The sequence below is a fragment of the Pseudorasbora parva genome, chromosome 15, assembly GCF_024679245.1.
Source record: "Pseudorasbora parva isolate DD20220531a chromosome 15, ASM2467924v1, whole genome shotgun sequence".
Lineage (NCBI taxonomy): Eukaryota > Metazoa > Chordata > Actinopteri > Cypriniformes > Gobionidae > Pseudorasbora > Pseudorasbora parva.
In genome coordinates, this window is record NC_090186.1 from 21,710,843 (window position 1) to 21,723,163 (window position 12,321).

At 43.9% G+C, this 12,321-nt stretch overlaps 1 protein-coding gene across 15 annotated transcripts in view; it reads left to right on the forward strand.

The window, feature by feature from the left end:
- The window catches only part of nrxn3b (neurexin 3b), a 442,510-nt gene that overhangs the window by 178,810 nt on the left and 251,379 nt on the right, over positions 1-12,321 (forward strand). For all 15 annotated transcript variants that reach the window (XM_067417365.1, XM_067417366.1, XM_067417364.1 and 12 more), the window contains one exon: positions 4,395-4,598. In XM_067417365.1, coding sequence (XP_067273466.1) covers positions 4,395-4,598 — 204 coding nt within the window. The remainder of the gene's footprint in view (positions 1-4,394; positions 4,599-12,321) is intronic.

The following is a 12,321-nucleotide window of genomic DNA, read 5'->3' on the forward strand; positions in this document are numbered from 1 at the left end:
ACAGATTCTGCAATTGGGTATGTAAACTTTTAAGCTCAACTATAACTACAAGAATGAACATATAGTATCATATATTTATAATATTTTATTTGCTATATATTCCTTTTTATTTTCTTGTTTTATTTATTCATTTATTTATTTATATTATTTACATGCATTTTGGTCATGTAATTTGCAATTCATCGGTTGTTGAAATACTCCACTGTCACGGAGGAGACAGTCTTTGTGTAATCTGTTAACACAGATTGTGCTACAGTGAAGCATCATAGCACTCACGCTAATAATCTCTCCCTCCCGTCGTCATTGGCAATTTGGTTGGTAATTATGTAAAGTGCTGCTGACTTCCATTTCCAACAAGCCCCTTTGAAAATGCACATCTCCTCATTATCATTCAGAATGAGCTTTGTTGATATCTCCCCAAAACACATCCAGCTGTGATGTGCAATATTTGTGTAGCACAATCACACACACACACACACACACACACACACACACACACACACACACACACACACACACACACACACACACACACACACACACACACACACACACTTCAATATGGTATGGAAGACAGCATCCTGGCGATAGTGTCTGCTCAGTTTGCTTTGAGAAAGGCTGTTAAGGATCAGAGCGAGAGAGCTAGTAGTTCAAGACAGGAGGTTAATACACTCTTCATTAATGCTTAAGAGCTCCCTCGACACTCAGCAGGTGTGTAACAGCATCATCAGGGAAGCTAGTTTTCTAATATGTGATGAATTGATTGTTATATTTGTGAATTAATGCATGCTAATAGAGTTGCTTGAACACAACCCTGCTGTTCTCAGAGTACATCAACATGAACAAAGATAAAATTAATTTATGTGTAAAGGATACAGATTTTTCCTCATCTGTAAAAAATAAATAAAACAATTTCACCATTCAATTTTTTCAGAACTAACTTAGTAAAAACATAGTATTTCAAACTAGATGATTTCTGGTTACAATTGTATGTGTAATTTAATTTAATACAAGCTGTATATATGATAGCCAAGTCATCAGCAGAATAAATGTAAAACATACAATTATCACTATTTCTAAAATATAAACACTAGAAGATAAACACTTAAGTACATTAGCTTAACTGTTGTAAGAGAGTGGCTTATCTTGCATTTTCTGTTCAAATTAATGTACACTCACTGGTCACTTTATTGGGTACACCTGTTCATCTGCTTGTTAACATAAATATCTGATCAGACATTCAAATGGCAGGTACTCAATGCATTTAGGCATGTTACATGGTCATGTTCCATGGTCATCACCTTGATCTGCTAAAGTTCAAACTGAGCATCTGAGTGGGAAGAAAGGAATTATGATCATGGTGTGGTTGTTGGTGCCCGACAAGTTGGTCTGAGTATTTCAGAAATTGCTGAGTTACTGGGATTTTTACACACAGCTATGTCTAGGGTTTACAGAGAATGGTCCAGAAAAGGGAGAATCTTCCTTGAGAACGGCATTTCTGTGGGCAAAAATCGATTCCAGAGGTCACAGGAGAATGGCCAGACTGGTTTGAGCTGATAAAAAGGGAACAGTAACTCAAATAAGCACTTGTTGCAACAAAAGAGCATCTCTGAATGTACAACACATCGAACCTCGAAGCAGATGGGCTATAGCAGAAGAAGATACATCAGTGCCACTCCTGTCAGCTAATAACAGGAAACTGAGGCTATTCAAATGGACTCATCAAAACTGGACAATAGCAAATTGAGATAACGTTGCCTGGTCTGATGCGTCTAAAGATGTTGTTACAAAGTCAGTCTCACTACAGTGGTTCGACAATACTTTTATGAAGCAACAAGAATAGTTTTTGTGCACAAAAAATAAAATAAATAACACCTTATATAGTGATAGGCCAATTTCAAAACAAAGCTTCAACCGTTATGAATCAGTGTATCGATTTGATACAGTGTACATGATTTGGATTGCCAAAGTCATGTGATTTAAGGAGTTTGACACAGGATCCGAATCATGAATCGATACGCTGATTCATTAAACTCCGATGCTTTAGGAAGCTTTGTTTTGAAATCAGCCCATCACTATAAATCATTATTTAGATTTTTTTTTTTTTTTTGCGCACAAAAACTATTCTCGTTGCTTTGTAAAATTATTGTAGAACCACTGTAGTGAGATGGACTTTGTAATGATGTCTTTAGTGCCTTTTATGGGTTAAGGTAAGGAGAGATGAAATGACATTGGTGTCAATGGAGGGCTTTCTGAGCCACTGGATTTCAACAAAATTATCTTCATTTGTGTTCTGAAGATAGGTATTACGGGTGTCGAACAACATGAGGGTGAGTAATTAATGACCAAATTAAATTTTTGGGTGAACTAACTCTTTAAGCTATACTTAAATGACATCTACAGTTACAAATCTCAATCCAATAGAGCACCTTTGGGATTTGGTGGATTTGGGATTTTCTTCATGATCTATGGCATGAAGAATTAAAGCAGTTCTGAGGGCCAACGGGTGTTCCAGCCCAGTACTAGTAAGGTGCATCTAATAAAGTGGCTGTTGTGTGTATATACATATCCAACATTTATCTTTTTAAATGATTAACTTTAGCATGTTAGCCTACCTATTCCAGGATGCCATGGGGTGACATGGCATAATAATAGTAGTAATAGTTTTGCAGTTATGTGCAATGACACTAATGGTGTCATTATTTCCTAATCCTCTTCTTGTTCCAAACATGTAACTCTTTTTTCCAGGAAAACCTATGGGGTATAAAACATTACTGACATTTTTCACAATATTGTATTTTTTCCACAGAAGAAAGAGACTCAAGAAGGTTTGGACATGAGAGTTTCAATTTTTTGGGGGTGAAAAGCTTCTCTAAATTATATTTAACCAACATTTCTGTTATGGCTTATAACTGCAAAATAATTAACAAATTTTGCCTAAAGTAATGCTGTTTAAATATTGGTAATGTCACATTCCTCTCTTGTTGCTCCACCAGCATGACTGATGTTATATAAGGTTTCCTATCACATATCACATGACAGCTGTACATGAATGTAATGCACATTATTTTACGCACAATGACTCGTGCATCAAATGCGGACTCCTCCATCATTACGCAAAGGCAGTCAGCTTCTCTTTCAGCCAAAGGCCCATTCTTCTTTCTTCACCACTAAAACTCGAGGCAGGTATTTCACGGCTGGTTGCCTTTTTTAATCCATTTTCCCCGAATCCCCTCTCAGCTCTGTGCTGTAGCATTTTATCTGGTTATGGGGATGAAAATGAGAGATTTTGTTACAAATGTGCCTTGTGTGTGTGTGTGAGGAGTGCCTCTATGGTCAGATAAGGAACTTTATGTGATAGAGCAGATGCCACAAACAATAAAGAACCGTGGATTAAAGATGACAGCATTGCAGTAAGAAATCTGTATTATGTTATTGCTTGTTTTTATACTGTAGGAATCTGAAGAAAATAGGGCATTTCAAATTATGCAGTATATTTATTCCACTAGCGTACAGCACCAGATAATGTGTATGTGTATCTGTGTGTAAAGGAGTATAAAGGGATTTACACAGATTACAAGGATAAGAATCAAGGCACAAATAAAAATAATATTTACTCATGTTACATTAAAATAATGTATGCGTACATAACAGTATTACAACAACAACAACAACAAAAATAATTTTAATCTGTTGTTTCAATAAAAATAAATAAGAAAAGTAAATATAGATGCAACTCATTGGGCCAGTGTGTGTTTCTTATCACGGAGTTCCAAACAGAGGAGACGTATTTAACTTGATAGCTGGGAGTGCTTCCAGAATGACAATGCACACAGAAAAGCATTAGTCGATTAGAATGCTAAGCCTACATATCTGCCGCTAATGCTTACGGTTAGCCTGATTAGCAGAAGAGCCAAATTAGAAAGAATGACAAATGTTTAGTTTGCCAAATGATTAGCATGCTAAGCTAACATAACATAAGACAACAAACACAATCCTGGTTGATTTCAGTAAGAGGTTTCTCTGTAATGGTAGTGAATATAAACAATCTAATGGGTAATTTTTGTGCAGATCATCTGAGACAATATTGAACAAAACTGACAAACATTTGCAGGAGGAGCAAAAAAGCTGTTTGTCATATACTTCAAAATGGTGGACAAGCTAATGTATGGAAAATGTAAAAAAAAAAAAAATCAGGTATTGTTGGAATCAGCATAAATCAAGGAACACAATGACACCAAGAAAATGAATTTAGCCAGTGTTTTCAAAATTGTTGAGCATTTTTTGAAGAATAGTGCCTTTTTAGAATGTCTTCATACTTCTCAGGACTCAGGGCACTCTTTAATGTGTTTCTTTGTGTATTGGCTGATTTTATTTTTCTGTTTTCTTTACAGAGGCGTCTATCCTAAGCTATGATGGCAGTATGTATATGAAGGTGGTGATGCCGACAGTAATACATACAGAAGCAGAGGACGTGTCTCTGCGGTTTATGTCCCAGCGTGCCTTTGGTCTGTTAATGGCTGCCACTTCACGTGAGTCCGCAGATACACTACGACTAGAGCTGGACAGCGGCCGTGTCAGACTGACCGTCAATTTAGGTATTGTATACTGCTCTATTTGACATTCTCTCTCTGTACCATTCTCTTTTTCTCGATTGTACATTATTTATTATATTTGCAAGTTACTGGATGTTATCATCTCTCTAACAATTAAAATGTTGCTGTTGATCTGCATGGATTGCTCCTGTTTGTTTTTCGTTCACTTGCTTTGTCTGCGGGTGATGTGGACAGACGAGCTCTCTCATCACTGTCTCACGTAACCTCTGACCTCATGATCGAAGCAACACATCTGCGCCAGTCATTCTCATACACATGTTCATTGATTTACTCACGCTGGAGAAACAGTGGTTTAACAATCTGAGTAATTCAATTATTTAAAATATTATGAAAAAAGCAGCATTTATATAGGGCTGGGCGATATAGCTTCTATCTATCTATCTATCTATCTATCTATCTATCTATCTATCTATCTATCTATCTATCTATCTATCTATCTATCTATCTATCTATCTATCTATCTATCTATCTATCTATCTATCTATCTATCTATCTATCTATCTATCTATCTATCTATCTATCTATCTATCTATCTATCTATCTATCTCTATAGGCATTTTTCTCATTTAATACTTTCTCCCCTCCACTACAAATGATAAACTAAACAATCTGAGCACTATCCACATTTTTGATTCTGAGGATTATATAAGATGAGGTTATAATATATCAGGATGTGAAACTGGCCCACTGTCACAGACAAGAAACGGAATGGACAAATAAATAATAAAAAAATAAATTAAAAAACATGCTAAAGTCATAATGATATTCACATTAGCAATGGTATTTTTTGGAATTATATTATATCACCCAGCCCTAAATCATATGCTGTAGACAGGACTTTCTCTCTGTTATACTTTTTCAGTATTTGTGCCTGCTGTTTATTTATGGTAATGTGGTTTTAACAGTAAGATGCACATCTTCTGTATAACAATTTTTGTGACGTTATCAGGAAATATCCATTTCCATCCCTCGCTCTCAGTGGCATTTATCATGCCTCGTTTAAAGATGGTATTCACCCCTTCAACGGCCTTTAGCCTGCGGCCCTGTAAGCAAACAGCCCGAGACCAGAGCATCCCGCACACCTGCAGCTGGTGGCAAAAGCACCACCAGATAAATACACACACAGTCATTTCTAACATCCACCCATATGCACACCATGTAACAAGAAATGGCCAGATCATCCATTTATTAAGTATTTTGCAACATCAAAATGGATAGCAAGTTAAATAATTCCAATGAATTCAATTAGTTTCAATTTTAATGCTAAAATGTGTCATTTTCCATTCATGCACTTAGCATATATAACCATCAGAATATCCAGTACCCTTTCGAAAAAGAAGCTTATTTAAGTGTTAGTTATGTACTTACCAGAAATATACTTAAAATTGCATTTAAGTATACTTGACTTTTACTGACAGAAAAGTATTTGGCCTATACTTTAAATACATTTTTGATCAATATAAAAGTATAATTAAGTATTATAAGTATACTTGGCTTTTAGTTGTGTTTACTCTGTTGATTAAGTAGCCTATTAAATCTTTTTTTTTCTCCATATAGTTTTTCATATCTTATAAGCTTAAATGATTTTAAAATAATGATTTATAAAGAAATTCCTAATTCTGAGTATCTGATTTGTTTTTAATGTAAGCTAGTATACTGGTATTGTACATAGGAATTTACTTTAAATCCTTACTCTTTCCCCACCATTGACTGAATTGTCCGGCTATCTATGTTTCCACTATTATACAGTAGGGGGTGCTATTATTTATCTTCTGAAAAGTACAGAACCTTAGGATCAAAACACAGCTGAAGAAGAAGCAGAGACACGTGATGAAGAGGATAGTTTACACAAATATAAAACAATGCAATTATCAAACATTAAACAGCATAGAACTTCAAATTTGCCTAATGTTACTGAATTAATTTTTGAAGCCATGAAGAGGAAATGACTGAAGCTTTGGAGGTGTTTATGGACTTAATCTATTCCATCAACGATTTGATTATTTTGAATCCCATCCGGATGTAATCCTTGACAAAAATGCAATTTTTGTTTAAAATGTTGCTTTTTTATTAAACTTACCCACATTCAAAGGTTGATTTAAAAAAATAAAATAATAATAATAATAATAATAATAATAATAATAATAATAATAATAATTATTATTATTATTATTATTATTATTATTATTATTATTATTATGCATGAAGCTACAATAAAAAATTTAAAAATGGTACAAGTTAAAGTGCAGTTAAAGGTATATTTCAAGTCTAAAAAAGTACCTAAATAGGAACATAGTAGATCTACTGCGTGCAAAAAGTGCAAGAGTGCAAAACGTCTCAGGTTACGTATGTAACCCTAGTTCCCTGAGGGAACGAGACGCTGCGTCGAAACGCTGTGAGAACGCCTCTGCGTTAATGCGTCGTGAAGCGCCTGTAGAACCATTCCATCGGAAAAAAGATTGATCGTCGGCGTGATGACGTCATCGACCGGAAGCTATAAAACGTCCGTGAAAACAAACAGGAACTAACTTCTGATAAAGCCTGAAGTAAGTGATCACGGACACGCCGGGAGTATGGCAGAGCGACGCAGCGTCTCGTTCCCTCAGGGAACTAGGGTTACATACGTAACCTGAGACGTTCCCTTTCGGGGAACTCGAGCTGCGTCGAAACGCTGTGAGAACGCTTATACCCACATCGCCATAGGACCAAGTGTCTCGTATGTGTGAAGCCGAAGCGCACACGGTTACGAGAGTACCTGTGCCCCTACTGTAGATGCCAGGTCTAGTTCGTAGAACCTGACGAAGGTAGAAGGAGACGACCATCCGGCCGCGTTACATATATCATGGAGGGAAGCCCCCGACAAAAGTGCTTTAGAAGCAGCCATACCCCTGGTTGAGTGCGCCCGGACAGCCAGTGGAGATGGCTGCCCGGTAGCTTCATAAGCAAGTGAGATGGCCTCGACCACCCACTTGCTCATCCTCTGCTTGGATACTGGAGCCCCCTTCTTAGGGGGTCCAAAGCAAACAAACAATTGTTCAGTTTTTCTCCACAGGGCAGCTCTGTGGACATAAGTATCCAGTGCCCTCACAGGACACAGCAGATTTAACCTTTCCTGGTCTGACGTCATAAATGGAGGAGGACAGAAGGCTTGTAGAGTGATGGGGCCCCGTGGGCTCGTAGGAACCTTGGGGACATAACCCGGCCTGGGATGCAGAAATGCTTTCACCATCCCTGGCGCGAACTCTAGACATGAGGGCCCTACTGACAGGGACTGAATATCTCCTATCCTTTTAAGGGATGAAATGGCCAAAAGGAAGATAGTTTTCAAGGTGAGGAACTTATCCGAAACCTCCTCTAGAGGTTCGAACGGAGGTCCGGACAAGCCCCTCAAAACAATGGCCAAGTCCCATGCCGGGACCCTCGAGTGCATAACTGGCCTCAACCTTAATGTGCCACGAAGGAAGCGTGTAATTAGAGGGTGTCTTCCCAAAGACACTCCACTGCAAGGGACGTGGACAGCACCCAAGGCCGCCACGTACACCTTAAGTGTGGAGGGGGTCAACTCTGCAGAGAACCTCTCCTGCAGGAACTCCAGCACTGTACCAACCGGGCAGTTAACTGGATCCCACTGGCGTTCTCTGCACCATGCTGAGAAAAGTCTCCATTTCAAAGCGTACAGCTTCCTTGTGGACGGAGCTCTGGAGTGTAGGATGGTCTCTACGACCTCGGCCGAGAGACCCTCCTCTATGAGCCTAGCCCCCTCAGAGGCCAGGCCCACAGTTTCCACATCTCTGGGCGTGGGTGCAGGAATCTCCCGCCCGCCTGAGAGAGTAGATCCCTCCTGGTCGGAATCTCCATCGGAGAGCCTTCCAGGAGAGATATCAGGTCCGAAAACCATACTCGGGTCGGCCAGTTCGGAGCCACTAGAAGTACCTGGGCCCCGTCCCGGCGTACCCTCTCCAGAACTCCTGGAAGCAAGACAATCGGGGGGAAGGCGTACAGAGGCAGCCTCGGCCACTCCTGTACCATGGCATCCAGCCCCAGCGGGGCCGGATGGGTCAGAGAAAACCACCGCGGGCAGTGAGAGTTCTCTGCCGAAGCGAACAGGTCTATCTCTGCTTTCCCATAAACCTTCCAAAGGAGCTCCACCACCTCTGGGTGGAGTCTCCATTCCCCGGGCCTCGGCCCCTGTCTCGACAGGCTGTCTGCTTCCTGGTTCAGGGCCCCCGGGATATATACTGCCCTGATTGACAGCAATTTCCCTTGGGCCCACAGGAGGATCCGATGTGCCAATTTGTCCAACGGACGAGACCTCAGACCCCCCTGGTGATTTATATAGGCCACCACGGACGTGTTGTCTGTTCTGACTAGTACATGGTGGCCCCTGAGGTCGGGCAGGAACTGTTTCAATGCAAGAAACACTGCGAGCATCTCTAGCCGATTTATGTGCCAGTGCCGCTGATGTTCCTGCCATAGACCCTGGGATGAGCGACCACTCATGGTCGCCCCCCAGCCCGTGAGAGAGGCGTCTGTCGTTAGCGTTACGCGACGAACATGAGCCCCCAACACGGGACCCTGAGATAAAAACCCCGGGTTTTTCCACATGACCAGAGCACGTAGGCATCGCCGCGTGACTTTGATCGTGCGGAGCGGATTTCCCCTCGGGGAGAACCCTTTTGTTTTGAGCCACCACTGCAGTGGCCTCATGTACAGTAGGCCAAAAGGTATCACGTTGGACGCTGCTGCCATGAGACCTAACAGTTTCTGGAACCGTTTCACAGTGACGGCTCGGCCTAGCTTCTGTTCTTTGGCGGCTGCCAGGATCGATGCTATGCGTGTTGGCGATAATTGCGCCCGCATAATTACCGAATCCCAGTTCACACCTAGAAAAGTGGTTCTCTGAGCCGGAGAAAGCACACTCTTCTTGGCGTTCAGCCTCAACCCCAGCTTCGACATATGGGCGAGAACAGCATCTCGATGCTGAACCGCCATCTGCTCTGTATTCGCTAGAATCAGCCAGTCGTCGATATAGTTCAGTATGCGGATGCCCTGTAGACGCAGCGGCGCCAGAGCTGCATCCACACACTTGGTGAACGTGCGGGGTGACAGTGCTAGACCGAAGGGAAGTACCCGATATTGGTATGCCTCTCCCCCGAAGGCAAACCTCAAAAACTTCCTGTGATGTGGAAGGATGGAGACATGAAAATACGCATCTTTGAGGTCTATGGTGACAAACCAATCCTCCGATCTGACCTGCGCTACAATCTGTCTGAGTGTAAGCATCTTGAATTTGAGCTTGGCCACCGAGCAATTCAATAGCCGCAGATCTAATATCGGGCGTAAGCCCCCATCCTTCTTCGGCACGATGAAGTAACGGCTGTAAAAGCCAGACTCCCTGCTGGGAGGGGGAACCCTCTCTATAGCCCCTTTTTGCAGGAGTGTCTCTACTTCCTGTGCCATTACCAGAGCCTGCTCCGGGCCCACCTCTGTAGGTAGGACACCGCAGAAAGGAGGTGGCCGACTCTTGAATTGAATGGCGTACCCCCTTTCTACTATCTGCAGGACCCAACGAGATATATTTGATAGACGTTTCCATTCGTCTAGAAAATCTACTAAGGGAACCAGCCTCTCGAGGCTGGCCTCTGGTGTATTTTGAGCAACAAATACAGTGCCCTGAAGCGGCGGACCGGCAGGGAACGACTGACTTGACTGCTCGGGGGCCCCCCGGAGGGGGTGCGGACCACCCTCGGGTGGCCCGCGGAGACCGACTGCGCCCCGGCATTGCGGCGGGGTTGGCAGCGCGGCCCCCCGAGGGTGCCGTAGGGAAGCGGGTACCGTTAGCAGGGGTAAACACCGCTTCCCTATGGGGGGAACCACCCTCAGCGTCCTGACGCTTCTGGCGTCAGGAACGCTTCGACGAGGCCTTCTTGGCGATCAGGACTGTCCGCAGATCAGCCCTGCCCCTCGAAGGCCTCGCCTGAGAGCGCCGCCCCCCGTCCCCGCGCTGAGGGGGAGCTCGAGCGGCGACGCTCTGCTTTTGTTGTGACCTGTGAGCGGAGCTCGTACTCGGCTTGGGCTGCCTGATGTCAGCGGCAGCCCCAGGGACCTGGACCCGGAGAGGGAGAAACTGCTTTAGCGCCGCAGCTTGTTTCTTTGACTCCTGGAACCTCTCGGTGACAGTGTGTACTGCGTCCCCGAAGAGGCCACCAGGAGACAGCGGCGCGTCGAGCAGAAAGCTCTTCTCCCTCTCCTTGATTTCGGTGGGGTTGAGCCATAAATGTCTCTCCGTAGCCACCAATGCTGCCATAGAGCGGCCAACACATCTGGCCGTCTCTTTGGTGGCCCGGAGAGTCAGATCAGCTGCTGTTCTCAACTCATTTATGACATCACCCCCCACTTCATCGCGTCCATCTAAGTCCCTGAGCAGGTCAGCCTGATACGCCTGCATTATCGCCATGGTGTGTAGGCATGCAGCAGCCTGACCTGCCGCCGAGTACGCTTTGCCCACCAGTGCCGACGTTGTTTTCAATGGTCTGGTGGGCAAAGTCGGGGCCTTTAGGGACGATGCCGAGGAAGGCGAGAGATGGCTCGCGAGCGTCTCTTCAACCTTTGGCATTGCCCCATAACCGTAGTGCTTCAGCCCCATGATGTTGCTATAGACCGAAGTCTGAGGGCTGAACACACGGTATGATGCCGGTCTCCTCCATGATGTTGCCACCTCGGTGTGCAAATCATGGAAGAATGGCAGGCCCCGCCGCTGAGGTTCTGAAGCGCGAGCGGGCAGGAATCTCTCATCTAATTTACTAGATCTTTTCTTTCCTGCCTCAGATCTCTCTACGGGCCAGTCAATATTTAATCTGGCCACGGCTCGCGTTAGAACCTCAACGAGCTCCTCACTCGCAGGGGACTGAAGTGGCGAATCTTCAGTCGCGATGCTCTCAACGTCCACCTCCTCGGAGCTGGATAGTTGGAGCACCGGCGGCTCTCTCGGGGGGGAAGAAACCGCAATGCGTGCTTCCAAGCCCCGAGAAGAACCGCTGGATGGAGCAGGTGAGGGCAGAGATAAGGCAGTGCCCGTCTCAAACCCCTCTGCAACATCCAATTGTGAACCCCACGACTGCAGCCTCCGCTCTGCCTCGGCAGCAGCGGGACCAGAGCCGCGGGGAACACGAGCCGAGGCACCCTCCTCGAAGAGTGCCCGGCGGGAGCGCAGCGTTCTCAGTGGCATACGCTCACAGTGCTCGCAAGCAGCCCCCTCGAGGGCTGCCTGGGCATGCTGCGCTCCCAAGCATGCAACACAGAGAAGATGTGTGTCCCCGCCCGTGATGTAGCGTGGGCAGGGAGGAACACACTTTCTGAAATTGCTGCTTTCACTCGCCATTTCTATCTATTTTATTTTCTCTTTTTTCTGTTAATATATGAAATATTTAACAAAAGGGTGGAAAATCTCTGATAATAGACAGACAAAAACACCAAATAGACAGACAGGTTCACACAGATCGCTTACTGAAGGCACAGAAGCTAGTTCCTGTTTGTTTTCACGGACGTTTTATAGCTTCCGGTCGATGACGTCATCACGCCGACGATCGATCTTTTTTCCGATGGAATGGTTCTACAGGCGCTTCACGACGCATTATCGCAGAGGCGTTCTCACAGCGTTTCGACGCAGCTCGAGTTCCCCGAAAGGGAAAGTATTATACATAAT